Source organism: Stenella coeruleoalba (genome assembly GCF_951394435.1).
Source record: "Stenella coeruleoalba genome assembly, chromosome: 5".
NCBI classification, from domain to species: domain Eukaryota; kingdom Metazoa; phylum Chordata; class Mammalia; order Artiodactyla; family Delphinidae; genus Stenella; species Stenella coeruleoalba.
In genome coordinates, this window is record NC_137150.1 from 1,053,377 (window position 1) to 1,071,961 (window position 18,585).

An 18,585-nucleotide genomic window follows, 5' to 3' on the forward strand; every position below is an offset into this window, starting at 1 on the left:
GACAGTGGTAGTAGAGGGCTCCATGCACATAACAGAGAATTACATCAAGTATGCCTTACAGCTTCTCTCTACTTCTCTGTCTCAGGCTTCCTCCGAAGTTCAGAAAATGTGCCATCCCCAATTCAGGAGCAGCCGGAACGACAGGGCAGTTTACCCTCGCGGGGGCCACCATTAAAATATGGGAAAGAGGATTCGGTGGGTCCTTGACCCAGGGTCTCGTTCTTTGGAGGTAGGCTTCCTTGTGCTGGGGGATGAAACCCAAGTGCCACAGTGGTAACCACGCCAGCAGCACATCCTTTATTTATTACTCTTATTGTTGTTGGCTTATCTTTCTCCCCTGTCTCACTCCACCTCTATTTCAACCCTGTTTCCTGGGATCATCTCCCAAATAAACTATCTGCATTGAGATCCTTGTGGCAGAAACCCAAACTGATATGTGACACACAGCTCAGTCCCAGCTACGATTTCCTTAAATCCTCAACCAAGGTCACAGGCAACGTTTCAGGAGCAATGGCCCCCAGCACAGTGATTTGCAAATAGCAGAATGTATATTAGCCAGTTTTCCTTGAGATTCCAAAGGTGTTCACAGCTCTAAAGACAAAACAGGTGGCTTTCAATCTGAGTGACAAATTTACTTACTTAAAATCAACTTGATTTTTGTGACTTTGGTCTTGTCATTTTAAATGAGGGCAACCTCCCGGATAATCTGGAAGTTCTAAACTGTTGTCCCACGGTGATGTCCAAATGAGTCTTATGATGTCAGAAAGGGGATGGAAAACTATCTGTGTTGCATGTGAGTGGACACACTTGTTACCTGTGGGAGAAGGACATGTCTCCAACCCCAGCAAAGCTCCAGGAACAGAAAACTGAGCCCTCAGCTGGGAGGTTGGAAACAGCAAAAGAAGGTCACAGGAAAGGCACACACAGCCTCACCTATGATCTACTCCAAGCATCAGATTCAAAGTGGAAACCTGATTTTGTGATCTGTGTGTTTTGTTTCATTCTGTTTTTCACAAATGCACGGGGCTATTTAGCAGCAGGCAGATTCCAAAACTCCTTTTAAGGAGGATGAGAGCAGAGGCTTTAGTGGGGGGAAAATGAATGGTCACCAGCATGAATATTTCCTCATTCACTCCCAGTGCCGGGAGATCAGCATATACAAATCACACTGAGGCGGTGCCAGGACGAGGCTGCCCAGAGTTTGCAAGGTAGGAGGTTCCAGGAAAGCACTTGAAATTCCAGCCCCAACGTGATATGATTTGAAGACAGCTAGAAACTTTTACAGGCATTTGAGGGTCAAAAAAGCACTCTGAATTTCAGGTGTCTTTACTTTTTGCTAAAAGTATTGATAAATCACTGAAGATGCTGACTGGGAGATGACTTTACACAACCGTTCATTCTAATCTGAATCAATTCTCTCAGTGAAAGCCTGAGTTCTTCCCTTCCTTTGTTAATATTCTCAGAACTCTCCTCTCCTACATACGCAAAAACATCCCTTAATTATGAATTGGTCGGAATAAAAGGCAAGAGGATGAAAACTAGAATGGATGAAAGAGAAGGTATATGGGGAAGGTCCTAAACATCTTCCTTTATCTGAAGTAAAGAGCTTAGTTCTTTCAACATGATAATTTATGCCCCAAGTCCCTGTCCATCTAATATTTGTAGAGACCTTTCTATTTCATAATGTAATTCCACATGCAGTGTATCAACTGACCCTAGGAACTACCCCCTAAAAGTGGGCAGGACAGATATCTTCATCCCCTATTTTAGGGATAAGGGAACTGGGTTTCAAAGGGTTTAATTGCTCACCCCAAATCCTAAGGCTGGTTAATGACTTTGGACCAGAATCCAGGACTCAAGACTCTGTCTAGCACTTTCTCTGCTACACTGCACCTCCCAAGCCAAACGACAAATGCACTTCCACTTGGACAGTTTCCCCAGCAAGTCTTCCTCGTTCCTGGGTATGTATGTTTATCTGTCCTCTGAGAACCGTGTCTTGTTCAGAGCACCTAGGTTTAAATCCTGGATCCTCCATTTGCTAGTTGTATGGCTTTGAGAAAGTTACTTCCTGTCACCGTGACATACTTTTCCTATCTATAAGACGGTAATAAACCTAATCGTTTCCTGATACGATGGAAGAATCAAATAAAAATGCAAGTCATCATAACACATCATAAAGTGTGGGATTTAGCTGGTGCTCATGCAGATGGGCCGCGTCGATGATGATAATCGCGGGGATGCTGACCATTATTGTGAAACCTGATGATAATCGCGGGGATGTTGACCATTACTGTGAAACCCAGCAGGAGCCAGCAGCCCCAGACGGCCTGTGAATTGGGCGAGCTTTACTTTGCCAGCACAGCCCTCACTTTGGGGTCGCCGTTACACAAACGCACTCACTCAAGCTTCTATGCAATTTAAGGTTACCCACATTAGTAGATTTTAAACATTTTAAAAGCCGGACCCATAATATTTAGTCCTAGAATACTACAAACAGTATGATCTTTTTCAAGTTTAAAAACAACGTTTAAATTTAGAGGAAAAACTTGTGCCAAAACCATATCTTAAAAAAAAATATATAGTGGCAATAATAATCACAGAGACAAGAGAGTGATTCTTTCCAGGAAGAAAACACAGGGAGATATCATGCAAAGGGAAACATAGGTAGATTTGTTAATGAATTGGTTTTGGGGTTCAGTGTCAGCTTCATAGATACTTCTTACATTATGAAATAAATACATAAATAAATAGTGCTGTATCTGTTTCATTGTTTACAGTGGATAATCAAGTGAAAAAGAATATTTAATAAAAAAGAATGTATATATATATGTGTGTGTGTGTGTGTGTGTGTAACTGAATCACTTTGCTGTACAGCAGGAATCAACACAACATTGTAAATCAACTATACTTCCATTAAAAAAAAAAACAGTTTTGTAAAGTAGAAAAAAAAAGAATCTGAAAAAATATAACTGAATCACTTTGCTGTACACCTGAAACTAACACAATATTGTAAATCAACTGTACTTCAATAAAAATAAATAAATTTTTAAAAATATAGTGGATAATCAATGGAGAATTTTAATTTATCCAATGTTTCAGGTCCAAAATACTAAAATTAGAATTAAAAAGCACAAGATCAGTTTATCTTAATTTATTTTAAAGAATATTTTATATATCAGGTACGTGTGTAAAAGTATATATTCATAGAGGATATTCGTATTTAGTACACAAAATTATTCTCAAAAAATTTGAAATTTATTCCTTGGGCACACCTCTGTTCTGATTCAATGGTCAAGTCAGTGATGCTGACTTTTTTCATCCATCTCAGTGATGCCCTGAGAGGGAAGGTACTTCCACAGAGCCAGGTGGGCTCAAGTATCGCTAAAAACTTTCCCACTTAGTAAAAACAATTACGTGAATTCTGTGATTCAAAATTATTGCTTCTAGAATCCCAGGTAAACCACATTTACTCTGTGGGCATGGCATGCTTTATTTAGTGTCAGTCCTCTTAAATGTAGAGGTTTAATAATTCTTTTTTTAATTAAAAATTTTTATTTTGTATTGGAGTATAGTTGATTTACAATGTTGTGTTAGTTTCAGGTGTACAGCAAAGTGATTCAGTTATACATATACATGTATCTATTCTTTTTCAAATTCTTTTCCCATTTAGGTTATTGCAGAATACTGAGCAGAGTTCCCTGTGCTATACAGTAGCTCCTTGTTGGTTATCTATTTTAAATATAGCAGGGTGTACATATCAGTCCCAAACTCCCAATCTATCCCTCCTCCCACCCTTGTCCCCTGGTAACTATAAGTTCATTCTCTAAGTCTGTGTGTCTGTTTCTGTTTTGTAGATAAGTTCATTTGTATTTTTTTTTAGATTCTTCATATAAGTGATATCATATAACATTTGTCTTTCTCTGTCTGACTTATTTCACTTAGTATGACAACCTCCAGGTCCATCCATATTGCTGCAAATGGCATTATTTCATTCTTTTTAATGGCTGAGTAATATTCCATTGTACGTATATATACCACATCTTCTTTATCCATTCCTCTGTCGATGGACATTTAGGTTGCTTACATGTCTTGGCTATTGTAAATAGTGCTGCAATGAACATTGGGGTGCATGTATCCTTTAGAACCATGGTGTTCTCAGGGTATATGCCCAGGAGTGGGATTGCTGGGTCATATGGTAGTTCTATTTTTAGTTCTTTAAGGAACTTCCATACTGTTCTCCATAGTGGCTGTATCAATTTACATTCCCACCAACAGTGTAGGAGGGCTCCCTTTTCTCCATTCCCTCTCCAGCACTTATTGTTGGTAGACTTTTTGATGATGGCCATTCTGACTGTCGTGAGGTGATATCTCAAACTACAATGAGGTTTAATAATTTAGATCCACCCTGAAGCAGCTACGAAAACAAATCTGTGAGTGAATGCTTGTAAAGTGCTGAGAAGGGTGGCTGGCAAACAGGAAATGCTCTATAAGTGTCTGTTAAATGAATAAATCTCTTTGGAAACAAAGACTGCCTTTTCAGCAAAAGGCCCTTTGTTGAAGAAGGTAGCAATGTTTTTCATGACCTCCTGCATTTTCAAGTCCGGTGTCAAGGTCCAACCATAGAAAGTCCTGGGAAACCCAGCAAATCTGGACATTTGCAGCCCTTAGATTCGAAAATGTTCTTGTCTGAAGGCTTAGCTCATGAACCATTCCAGTGAATCTCTACAACACATGTGTTTAGCTATTTCACACACTGAAATAAACTGAACATACATATTTTGCTTTGTAGACCACAATGTGTTTAATCTCCCCAACATTCATTCCATGCCATTCCCATCGTGCAGCAGCAATGTGATTTTGTATAGGATTGACCCACCCCAGGCTCCAGAATGCATCTCAACTGGTTCAAGCCAATTAAAAAAATTCCATACCTCTTGCCAGAATGATTGAGTTGAGAGAGATGAAGAGAAGACGGTGAAGATGTTTGTCCAAATGGTTGTGGGAAGCTATGTTCTTCCCAGCCCTGGTATAAACACAGAAGCACATGTTCCGAAGTCTTGCTGGCAGCCACCTTGTGACCATGAAGAAGTCAGCCTGGGGATTAATCCAACATACAGTGAAGGCAAAGCAAAGAGAATTGCTGAGAAACAGATCAGGACCTTCGTTTATGCCCAAAAGCTTCTCCACCTCTGGAATCTAATTTGTTAATTAGTTTGAACTGAAAACATTTTAGCATTCAGATTTTGACAACAGAAATGTGAAATTGGCAGGATTGAGGTAATAAAGGGCAGTGATGTGGGCTCTTCTATCCATGACTGGGAAAGTAATAATTCGTTTTAGTTAGAGTTTTCTAATAGTGAATCCTAAACAATGAAAGGAATAAGACAAGCAGAGAAATATCTCCCATGTCTCTGGTGATTTCCGTAATCATATTATTCAGTGACTCTAACTAGCCAGAGTGATGAGAGGTAGAATAGTAGCTACATATCAAATCCCTCCTTTTACATCAATAAAATCTTCCAAACACTCCTGTTTTCCTACTGAGAAGATATACAAATTCCTTATTACCAGAAGGATAGGTTCCATTGATTTGTGTGCCAGTTCATTATTTTAGAAATTGCACTCCAATACCATGTTGGTGATATTTCCACATCAGAGGTGTTCTGAATTGAATAAAGCTCTGTTTCCTGCCCCTGCCTCAATGCAATTATTTCACTGATCAGGATACACTGAAATTCAAAAAGGTAACTTACATAAAACCGCTATGATAGTGGCAAAACGATGATAAAAGTCTAGTTTCTTTATCCAGTGCTCTCCTGAGTACACCATGAAAACAGATTAGAAAAATATCGAATCAGTCAGCTATTGTGGTGTAACAAAGCACCTCAAAAGTCATTGTCTTAACATTATTTATTCTCATAAATCTGTGGGTTGGCTGGGATGCCTCTCCTTCAGGCTGCAGCTCTGTGGGGCTGCTCTACAGGTCTCTCAGTTTCCTTGGATCATACGGTCACCAGAAAATGTTCTTCTCATGGAGATGGAAGGGGTGCAAAAAAGATGACCCAACTGCACAGGCATATTTAAAGCCCTTCCTTGGGTTGAATGTGATAAACTTCCCATTGGCCAAGACAAGTCATATGGCCAAGTTCGAAGTCAAGGGGAAGGCATTGCAAAGTTACCGACAAAAAGCAAAAAATTAGGGCCAATAATTCAATCTACTACAAATGTAAGCATACTGAGAATCATTTAATAAAAAATATACATTCTAAAGTAAAGTCAAGAAAACATAAATGAGGTTTATTATGGAGAGAAAACCACCAGAGCATTGCAGTTATACAGTGCCCTGGGTGATGAGTACAAAGCAGACACCTCATCTGAATTGAGTTCATTTATTTAGCTTGAGATGGGGACTAGTGCTGTAAATTTCCAATTAAGTATTAAATCACAGACTCTCATCCAGGCAAATTAGCCTACATATTGCAGATGTCAATGAAACTCCATCCAGGCTCTGAATCGAAAGGCATAGATTTGAGTGCAAACTTGCTTTGTATAAATAGAAGACTTCACCAAGGGCAGACAAGCAAAATATCTTTTTTCCAGTTTTTAAAGTCGATTTTCACATTTTATCAGGACCACTGAATTGGGGCCAGATATAAAATCGGACTGTTTCTCTCACAGTTTTAAAACCTATTCTGTTACTCTTCCCCTTTACGGGTGCTCAGGAGGCAAAGGGCTTCTGAGAGGATGACTCAAAGAACAAACAACCAGCCCCCAAATAACTTTGGTAGGGGAAACAGCGTGGGGTTAAAGAAAGCAGGGATGACAGGCATAGATGTTAAGGTCGTAGAAAATATAAAAGCCATGTCAGAGCAGTAGCAGCAGGGCAGCTCTGCTGAGGCTGATCACCATGACAGCAGGAGGTTCTAAAGATGGTACCTGTCACCGCATGATCAATGGAAGACCGTACCAGGAGTCTATGTAGAAAGAACATGAGTGTTTGTTACTCTTCCCACCATGGATAAGCAGAATATGATATAGTTACCCCTTTGGTATCTATGGGGGATTGATTCTAGGACACCTGTGGATAACAAAATCCACAAATGTTCAAGTCCTTTATATAAAATGGCGTGGATGTTCCTTAAAAAACTACAAATAGAACTGCCATACAACCCAGCAATCCCACTACTGGGCATAGACCCTGAGAAAACCATAATTCAAAAAGAGTCATGTACCAAAATGTTCATTGCAGTTCTATTTACAATAGCCCGGAGATGGAAACAACCTAAGTGTCCATCATCGAATGAATGCATAAAGAAGATGTGGCACATATATACAATGGAATATTACTCAGCCATAAAAAGAAACGAAATTGAGTTATTTGTAGTGAGGTGGATGGACCTAGAGTCTGTCATACAGAGCGAAGTAAGTCAGAAAGAGAAAAACAAATACCGTATGCTAACACATATATATGGAATCTAAAAAAATAAAAAAAGGTCATGAAGAACCTAGGGGTAAGATGGGAATAAAGACACAGACCTACTAGAGAATGGACTTGAGGATATGCAGAGGGGGAAGGATAAGCTGTGACAAAGTGAGAGAGTGGCGTGGACATATATACACTACCAAACGTAAAACAGATAGCTAGTGGGAAGTAGCCGCATAGCACAGGGAGATCAGCTCGGTGCCTTGTGACCACCTAGAGGGGTGGGATAGGGAGGGTGGGAGGGAGATGCAAGAGGGAGGAGATATGGGGATATATGTATATGTATAACTGATTCACTTTGTTATAAAGCAGAAACTAACACACCATTGTAAAGCAATTATACTCCAATAAAGATGTTAAAAAACAACAATAAATAAAAAAAATGGCGTGGCATTTGTATATAACCTACATATCTTCCCAGACACTTAAATACCTAATACAATATAAATGCTATGTAAATCATTGTAAATACAATATAAATAGTTGCCAGCCTGCAACAAGTTCAAGTTTTGCTTTCTGGAAATTTCTGGGATTTGGGGTTTTTTCCCCAAATATTTTCCATCCGTGGTTGGTTGAATCCATGGATGCAGAACCCGCAGGTACAGAGGGTCGACTGTGCAAGTTACGTAGTAAAATAGAATCTGGACTCAAGTCTGGATGCTACGACAAGAATAAGTACTGGCCTCCACTACTTCATTAGCTGTGAGGATTTTTGCAAACCACTTTAATTAAACTACATTAGCCTCAGTCACCTCTGCTGTAAAATGGAGAAATGAATAACATCTGCCCCTTAGTGTTGCTGAGACAACTGAATGGAGGTAATGTACACCCAGCAACTGGCACGACGCTTAGCATGTAACAAAGGTTCATAACCAGTAGCTCAAGTCATTTTATGGGCTACTATACTGTAAGTTTTTACCACACTAGGGGCAGATAATATTTGTTTAAAAATTGATGAATTGTTTTTTTCTCTTCCATTCTGCACATTCCAGGGAGCTGTACCAATATGTATCAACCCTTTCAATAGTAAATCATGATTTTATTAGAATGCACCAAAAACAGTTTCGGGAAACAGAAATGAGTGCACTTCTCGTTCGCTAGACTTTTAGTGATAGGTCAGTGGAAATAAAGGTTCCCAAACATCTGAATCAGTTACTTTAAGGAATACGCATTGTTTGTTAACTTCTCTGGGTATTCTGAGGCAGATAACGCACACTTTGAGAAAAAACAGAAATGATAGAAACCATGGTCTCCGATGTTTATAAAACAGAAAAATACTTGTAACTACTTGAACAAATCCTAACGGAACTCCATGGATGGCCATTTTGAAAGAGATTAAGAACAGCACTGTAAACGAATTAATTCAGCATATACCATTTGTAAGAGAGGAAATTTCTCCTCCTACACCCAGCTAAGGAATATGATACTTACCTTTCTGTGTGATTTTTCCATTATACAGTGAAATAAGTGAGGATAATCTGTAATCAGCAGAACATCTACAAAAGGTTCTTCTTAGAAAATAACAGGTGAGAGCTTTCAGGATGGATTTACAGCCCTAGGACACTGGGCATGACCTGGTGATGTCATCTAGTTCAAGGTCTTCATTTACATGTAGTGGAACTAAAGTTGCTCAAAGCGGGGAAGGGATGCCATAGGTCCCTGGTTTATTAATAACTGGGCTAAGAACCACACTTTTCAACTTTTGTTTGTTTGTCTGTTTCTGCTAAACCAGTGACTTTCAGCCTAAAGTGCCAGGTTAGCAAATGAGGAAAGTGCAGGCTTAGAAGTTTGTATCAGTATTTCTAGAGATACATTGGTAATTTGCTCATAATAAGGTGAAGGAAGACAAATTTAAAATTTGATTTTCTTTGCTTTACCTGGAATTATGTAAACTCAGCATGGTGACACTGATGTTCTCATGCAGCCCAAAAGCTCCAAGAAGATTCTGGAAAAGATTCCAAAAATTACTGCATTATGACAAACTACCTCGTCATGGAATTTTCTGGGACATAATTGGTAGGCCTGACTCTGATCCAAGCCCAGAACACATCCCTCTTTAAAAAGAACCTACTCACTCAGACCAAACTACAGAGAGACAGCTAAAACAGGTACCTGTAGCAATGAATGGTGCTTACTGCCTACATATCAATACTTACATAACTTCATTATGCAGTAGCATTACAATTAAAGTAATGGTTTATGCATTTTCATAATATTATGGTAAACTTGGATCATTGGTTTAAGTCTGGGGTCATGTTTAAGTGAAAAACCAGTCATAACCCTGATGGAACCAATTAATTATTATTTAGTGAATTCAGTTTAGTAAAAAAATCTTTCAAATCACAAGTCTTTGGTGGTATTAAAAAGAAAAAAAAATCCTGAAATTACTGTACTCTATCAAGGTACCTCTTGCTACAAATTCACCTTTTAGGACCCTGAGCTACAATTTTAAGATTCCCAAAGTGAACAAATCTTCAGGAAAGAATGCCTAAATTCATTTTCCAACAATATGTACATTTATCTTTTACTGCATTGCTATAAAGCATATGAGTCTCTTTGAGAAGCCGTTTGGCCTTATCAGATCTTGCTTTCCTGTAGGATCCATAAGGAATCCCTACGGAAGAGACACTGTGCTACTAAAAAGAAGATTGGTGGCTTGTTGAATATAAATTGCATAGGAATCTTGCTAGCTAAATAAACTCAAACAACAACAAAGAAAATCAATCACATTGTTTACTTTGTATACTCCAGAAACAATGCACCTCATGGGAAAAGGAAGTTTTTATTATATTGAACATTAGGAGTTACTATCCAATGTATACAGTCAATTCTCTCACACTACCGTCCTCGGAAGAAAAAAATCTGCAGATTTTTTTCTATAAAAACGTGGACACACGTTTTTATAGATTTTCGCATTTTTACCATTTCAAATGTTTTCAGCATTTCCTATCTCTTTTATCTCGATTTCTGACAGTTCAAGTCAAACTTCTTTCTAAATCTCAAGACTTAGATCTAAAATCCTGAATTCCAAGAATATCCTACAACAAGCAACCAAGAAACGCTCCAAGGCATTTCTTTTCAAATGAATCATTCCTTAATATGTAAATTGATGGAAAGGAGAAGAAGTCATATTTAATAGACACCTACCAGATTGCACTCACTATGCTCAGCACATGAGATAAAATATTTCAAGACCTGTCATCTACGGTATTACTATACTCACTTTCAGTAAAGAGACTGAAGCTTGGAAAGGTTGACTAGTCCCAGTGTGAGCGCTGATAGATGGTGGTGCTGAAACAACCCCCTACACGAGAGGTGACTTAAATTTGACTGTGTCTTCCTTCCCTGATTTGATGCAGACTTGCTCTCAATTCACACATCCAATACATGAGAGCTATTAGGTTACGAGGGACAGAAGCCCAACTCAAACTAGCTTAAACAAAATAGGAGAATTTATTTATCCCCATAAGCAAAGCCTAAGAGAAAAGAGTTGGGACAGCTTTTACAATGACTGGAATCACGGACTTGAACAAAGTCAAGGCTCTTTTCTTCCTTCTCTCTACACTGACTTCTCCTGATGGTAAACGGTTGGTCCCAGGAACATCATTCTCTAATATTACAGTGCTGGGATATAAGACCTCCCCTATCTACCAGCTGTTGGTAAAGAATTCCTTAGGGGAGGGTTTCTCAACAGCAACATTATTGACATTTTAAATTGGATTAACTCTTTGCTGTGAGGGTCTGTGCTGGGCATTGTGGGATGTTTAGAATCATCTCTGACATCTCCCCACTACATGCCAATGGCATCCCCCAATCATGACAACCATAAATTCCCTTGTCAAATGTCTCCTATGGGGGCAAAACCCCCTCTGTTGAGAATGACTCTTACTGACCACAGACATGGTCAGTAAGAGTCATTGAGACAGAGCTGTACCCTGGTGTGTGTCAATTTCATGCAAATTATAGCAGGAAAGCAAACATATGAGCTTCTTTACCTGACTCAAATGAGGCCTCACGACTCTTTTGTAGCCAAATGCATTCAATATAATTTTCTATATTCCAATTGTTTTAATGGAATATATATCTTCTCTTTTTCTTTGTCCTCAAGTTTCATATTTCAAGCACATTTTTAATATGTGAAGCAAGTCCACTTGTTCAGGACACAAGATAATAATAATCGTTAACACTTATTGAGCAGCTACTAAATGCCAGGCACTGATCTAAGTATTTTTCATTCATGTCACTCAATCCTCACAACGGCCCTAGGAAATAGGCACTATTGTTACCCCTATCTTACAGATGAAGGAAAAAGTCTTAGAGAAGTTAAATGACTTGCCCAAGGTCATCTGGTTGGGGTTTAAAAATGTGTCTTTTTTTTTTTCAATCCAACCACTGAATATTTTAACTACTATATTTTTCATACTCAGTATTTACATTTGATTCATATTCATAAGTTATCCTGTTTCATGTTTCCAATATCCTATGTTAGGGTTTTGAAGATATTTATTAAGATTTTTTTACATTCCTGTTCTTCCAGTTCATTAATTCTGCTTCTTCTGGCATATGTTGGCCAGTTCTGGCCTTTCTTTTGTGATGTTTATGTTCCTTGGAGGTATCAATTTTTTTTCTTTTGAACTCATATCCCCTGGAGACTCCAAAAGCCTGTGTCTAGATTTTATGACTTCCAAGTGAGTTGAGAGAGGCAGAATCCTTCAAGGCACTTCAGGATGATGTTACGATTCCGCTGTAATCACTGTTTATATAACCCTGACCCTCAAGGAGGCCCAGAACCTCAACCTTGGCTCTGCTCTTTTTCAGAAGCTGTCTTTCTCCGTGGTAATCATCAAGCCCAAAGTATTGACAGGGATGTTTTGGTGAGAAATACTGAGAGAGCGCTGTCTAGCCAGCTCCAGGCAGAATCTAAGATCTTATTCTGGTGCCTTTGAGATGCGTGATTACTTTCCTGTTTTATAAAGTACATGCAGCAGGCAGTGATTTACCCAAGTAAATATGAAGGAGGGAAAATAACCCAACTGGAAAGCACTTTCCAGGCACAACCCCAGTGCCTTGGGGTCCTTAGAGAAACAAAACTAATAGAAGATGGATAGATAAACAGATACTATAAGGAACTGGCTCTCGAAATTAGGGAGTTTCACAAGTCCTCAAATCTGCAGTTGGCAAGATGAAGACCCAGGAGAGCTCATGTTAGTTCCAGTCTAAGTCCAAAGGTCAGAGAACCCGGGAAGCCAATGGTCTAAGTTCCAGTCCAAAAGCTAGCAAGCCCAAGACCCAAAAAGGGCTAATGTTTCAGTTCCAGTCCTGAAAAGGCTGATGTCCTAGCTCAGCAGTCAGGCAGAAAGAATTCAAAACACGCCTTTTCGATATTACAGTTAATCCATGGACACATGTTACAAGCGGTTTTGCAGGACTCAAAACTGAAGAGCCAGCAAAGAAACAACAGAAGTAAATATGGCTCTTCCTTTCCCTTTTCTCCGCAGTTGTCTCCCTACCCCTACACTCCACAGCTCATCTCCTCCCTCATCCTTCTTTTAGGAATAAAGAAAAAGCCACCGAGATATTTTTCGATAATGAATTGTTAGGAAGTAGAGACAATCAATTAACTCAAAACCAAAATACTACAAAGAGTACCTGAGAGTTAATCATCATTCATCCCTATTCAATTTAGCCCATTTCAGTTGATACTTATGAAGCAGGAGGGCAAAGGGTGGACTAGATAATTGCCCTGGAATATAATGCTCAGGGTACCAGCATTATACAAGGCAGGAAGCTTTCACAGAAATTAGAAAAAGCAACTGCAGATTCCAAGTATTTCAGTGTTGCAAGGAAATCTTAACAAAGTGTAGTTTAGGGGGCTCATTAACATCAATGAGCTTGCAGACAGAAGATCTGAAACACAGGATAATTACCAACAAGGACTTTCCAGCTTTGGACAGGAAGCCCTGAGAAGAAATGGACGTAGAGGTAGACTGGCTAATGGCTCCAGCTCTGCCCCACAATTGATTCATTTTAATTATTCATCTCTTTGGTCTCCATCTTCTAAACTCTAAAACTCTGTGTTGAATTATGCTGCCCACTGAACTCCTTCTCCCTGGTATATCCTACGGTCCAGGGTTGAGACTGTGGTGCTGGTACCAAAGGACATCTCAGACTTAGTCTAATCCAGAGAGATGCTGAGCACTGCTCTTGGCAACTCCGTACAACCTGGTCAGGAGAAGCCTTACCTGCAGCTCCAGACGTCTTTTTTTTTTTTTTTTTTTGCGGTACGCGGGCCTCTCACTGTTGTGGCCTCTCCCGTTGCGGAGCACAGGCTCCGGACGCGCAGGCTCAGCGGCCATGGCTCACGGGCCCAGCCGCTCCGCGGCATGTGGGATCTTCCCGGACCGGGGCACGAACCCGTGTCCCCTGCATCGGCAGGCGGACTCTCAACCACTGCGCCACCAGGGAAACCCCAGACGTCTTTTGCATAGAAGAGGTTTTATACCAGTGGACCCACACGTGTCACAGCTCATAATTCCCTGTTTTCACACTTGACCCCATTCCTCACAAGCACTGGTGTTGCCTGACCCTCTCTTAATCCGGTGTTTAATTAGCTGCATCTTATCCTTCAAATGAGACATGTAAGTCATCTGGGGTCACATCATACACAACATCATCCCATCACTTTCAACATGGTTTCTGGCCCTGTCAGTCCCTGTTCTCTCTTCCACTGGCCTCCCAAGCTTGTCTATGATGAAGTGGGGATCCCTCTCTCTTAAAGAATCTTTTCCTATTTTTTTTTAGTGTTGTTTTTTTTGGCTATTAATTTTGAATTTGTTTCAGAGCTCCTGAAGCAACTTCAACACAAGCATACAGTTCAATGTGAAGCACAGGGCCTTCAGTGGTTCTCCTTCATGTACCCAGTAGTCTTACACCTACCTGTCGCCTGACAGGCCATGTGATCTCTAAGGGTCCATCCAGTTACATATTCTATAATGCCCTGGATGCTACAGCAAAGGTGTTAAACATATAACATACAGCAAAAGAGACGTGCGGTGTGTGAGCAGCAGTTAAAGGACCAGAACATGAGCAGAGCTTCAAAAATAGTCCTTCACTACAGGCAAAGTGTCAGATTTTCCACCCATATATAATTATATGATAGTCTTATCAGCCATCGAAAGGTAGGAAGGAAGCCCTATGCCCCCGGCATGTGTGACAAAACTCACATCTCTCCTGTGGCATTTAGGTGAATTGCAGACTGGTGGGAAGATGCCCAGGACCCTGAGCGGTTTTCTCTATCCCCTACATGTACTTTCCCTGTGACGTGTTCACCACCACGACTAACAATTTATTGAACTTTGTCTTTTGCTTCAGATGGTGGGGAGGGGTTGAGGTGGTGAGATACTTTTGAAGAAACACATCAGAGCAAATACATCCACATGAATGCACTTCCTCAAAAGGCATGCCCTTCCCCTAACAACGTAAGCTCCGCGGAAGCTATTCCGTGAGATACACTTTCAGTGCCAGTTTACTGATTACATTTCAAACAACAGTTTATCGCTTTATACTATATGTTATATTCGAAGAAAGAAAAGCCAACTTGATGACCCCGCTTGATGAGCCATCTAGGTCATCAGGCTTCACCATGAAACACTCTGGCCTTTTTCCAAAAGCCGAAATGACCCCAAAGTCTTACAATCATGGGAATGTTTACACACTGTGCCAAAAGCTAGGAGGAAGTTCTAAAAGGGAAGTTTCAAAGATGTTTTCATCGGTAACAGCGTGAATTGCAAACAAGTCTATGGTCCCTCAAGGTCAATATTTTGAAGGTGCTGATACCCATTAGGAAGTATAACTTTGAGCTTGGATGTGACATGCTTGGACGTTTTTTATTTAGCCACCACTCATATTACTTATTCATCTTTCTCATACTTTGTTTCAGAAAAAATTTAAATGGGTTCATAAGGAGACTTTAAAATACAAGAAATAGCAAAAAGTACAAGTCAAGTAAAAGAAGAATTAAAGGGCTTCCCTGGTGGCGCAGTGGTTGAGAATCTGCCTGCCAATGCAGGGGACACGGGTTCGAGCCCTGGTCTGGGAAGATCCCACATGCTGTGGAGCAACTAGCCCCGTGAGTCACAATTACTGAGCCTGCGCGTCTGGAGCCTGTGCTCCGCAACAAGAGAGGCCGCGATAGTGAGAGGCCCGCGCACCGTGATGAGGAGTGGCCCCCACTTGCCGCAATTAGAGAAAGCCCACGCACATAAAAGAAGACCCAACACAGCAAAAATAAATTAATTAATTAAAAAAAAAAAAGAAGAATTAAAAAGCAAAACGCATCAGAGACATAAACAGAGAACAGGAATGAAGCTTAAAACACACCTCATAGTGTGAACTTGTGACCCACAATGTGGCAGGAAGCCAATGGGAAAAGGACGGCCAGGTCAGCTACACAATTCACAATGTCCACAGGAAGGGAAGCAAGTCAACTGCTCAGGAAGAATTGTGTAACTTACAGCATTTCCTTTTTCCCATTAGCCCACAGGTAAGGCTGGTCAAGTTTCTCCTCAGCAAATAGTTTTGAAACAATTCAGTGTCACAGGTGAGTAAGTGAACAAGTCCCGAAACCCTGCTCCACACTGAATTACCCTATGGAATATGGCTACCATACTCATAATTCTTAAAATGTTGAGGCATATATGACAAGACATTTACCTTTATCAAAATAAGAGTTGAGAATAAGAGTGTCTAATTTAGAATAATGTTAATTTTATCCAAGGAAAAAAATATTTTCAAAGGCATCCTCAAGTTATTTGATTAGGTCACTATTGTATGGATTAGGATGTAATAAATAATCAAAATTTAAGAAATGTCATCCCCAAATACTTTTTAGCATAGAATAGTTGACATGTCTCCACTAACTCTTAGAGAAATGAAAATCAAAACTACAATGAGGTATCACCTCACACCAGTCAGAATGGTCATCATTAAAAAGTAGACAAACAGGGCTTCCCTGGTGGCGCAGTGGTCGAGAGTCCGCCTGCCGATGCAGGGGACACGGGTTTGTGCCCCAGTCTGGGAGGATCCCACATGCTGCGGAGCGGCTGGGCCCGTGAGCCATGGCCGTTGAGCCTGCGTGTCTGGAGCCTGTGCTCTGCAACAGGAGAGGCCACAACAGTGAGAGGCCCACGTACCACACACACACAAAAAAAAGTCCACAAACAATAAATGCTGGAGAGGGTGTGGAGAAAAGGGAACCCTCCAACACTGTTGGTGGGAATGTAAATTGATACAGCCACTATGGAGAACGGTATGGAGGTTCCTTAAAAAGCTAAAAATAGAGCTACCATAGGATCCAGCAATCCCACTCCTGGGCATATGCCTGGAGAAAACCATAATTCAAAAAGATACATGCACCCCAATGTTCATAGCAGCACTATTTACAATAGCCAGGTCATGGAAGCAACCTAAATGCTATCAACAGATGAATGGATAAAGAAGATGTGGTACATGTATATACAATGCAATATTACTCAGCCATCAAAAAGAATGAAATAATGCCATTTGCAGCAACATGGACAGACCTAGAGATTATCATACTAAGTGAAGTAAGTCAGACAGAGAAAGACAAATACCATATGATATCACTTATACGTGGCATCTAAAATATGACACAAATAAACTTATCTATGAAATGGAAACAGACTCACAGACATGGAGAACAGACTTGTGGTTGCCAAGGGGGAGGGGGTATGGGGGAGGGATGGAGTGGGAGTTTGGGATTAGCAGATGCCAAGTATTATATATAGGACTGATAAACGACAAGGTCCTACTGTATAGCGCAGGGAACTATATTCAACATCCTGAGATAAACCACAGTGGAAAAGAATACAAAAAAGAATATATATATATATATATATATATATGTATAGGTGAGTCACTTTGCTGTACAGCAGAAACTAATACAACATTGTAAATCAACTATACTTCAATAAAATAAGTGTTTAAAAAAATAGTTGGTATGTCTCCTCTTTAGGAAATATATTTAGCTACTTTATTTCTTAATGGTTGCAGTATCTTATCACATTTCTCTGAAGATATCCACTAAATATAGTGAATATATATATATTATGTTCAAAGAGGCTTGTACATGGGTCATCTTTGCACATCGTATATAATATGGAAAATCAGAAGTACTCTGATGTCCTTTAACAAGGTAATGGCTACATAAGGTGTGGCACCTCCTTGAAAACTACACTTACGTTAAAAAGAACAAGGTAGAGTTAAATTTACTCTTATGAGAAAACTCTGAAGCATACTTGCTTTCTCTTTTCTTTTTCCTGTTAATGCTGACCATTTGTGTTCGTTCTTCTATTTGTTGATGCTGGGGGCCTTCTTTCACAGTGTTGGCTTTTCCAAACTGCCGAGTGATTCTTGGTCGCTGTGCATCTTAGCCTGTGACTACTGTATTTGTCACCATTCCCTGCGGGGACGGGAGCAAGGTGGGGCCGCAGCTTGTTCTGTTGCCTCGGAACCCTCCCCTCCACGTGACGTCACCAGGTACCTGGGACCCTGGCCTTTCTCTTGGTGACCTCGCTCATTGCTTTGCCAGGCGCGGGAACGGGCAGATATTTCTGCTGCCTGCTGCTTGGCGCACTTTGGTGGTGGGGGGTGGTGAGGTATTACTGAGTCTCCTGGCCCGTCCTGTGGCACTTACAGTCCTGCTGAGGGTTATTCCAGGTCCTTTGCCTGCTCTACCCACCTCTCCCAGCTCTGAACCTCTTCTAAATCTGTTCCTGTTTTGTGAAGAAAATCTCCTCTGTGTTGTAAACTGCGGGTTTCCCATTTCAATCCAATCACGACTCTCCCAGGGATTTCTCATCATGGGTGTCCATCTAGAGGGTCCCTTCTGGTTTCCCAGCATCACTGTAGATCTTTTCTGAAGTGCTATGCTTTGTGTCACTTCCAGGAATCTGGAGCGGGAACGGGGCAGGTGTGTGTGATGCGCTCACTCTGCTGATCTAATCTCTGAGGCGTGTCGTGGAAACAGGTTCAGTCCCCTCCGACACCCTCCTCCAAAATACAGAGGGGACTCCCGCGGGAAT

The 18,585-nt window shown here is 40.5% G+C and overlaps 1 protein-coding gene across 9 annotated transcripts in view; it reads right to left on the minus strand.

Moving 5' to 3' along the window:
- Positions 1 to 18,585, minus strand: part of LOC307186445 (uncharacterized protein) — a 439,601-nt gene that overhangs the window by 100,813 nt on the left and 320,203 nt on the right. For 7 of the 9 annotated variants that reach the window (XR_013828323.1, XR_013828324.1, XR_013828325.1 and 4 more), the window contains 2 exons: positions 9,361 to 9,428; positions 4,932 to 5,094 (listed from right to left, as the gene is read on the minus strand). Coding sequence is in view for 1 of the 9 variants with exons in the window: in XM_079921491.1 (XP_079777617.1) it covers positions 5,007 to 5,094; positions 9,361 to 9,428 (156 nt within the window). In the remaining 8 variants the exon portion in view is untranslated. Of the gene's footprint in view, positions 1 to 4,138; positions 5,095 to 9,360; positions 9,429 to 18,585 lie in introns of those variants that run through there. The other 2 variants (XM_079921491.1, XR_013828327.1) reach the window with 2 other exon arrangements.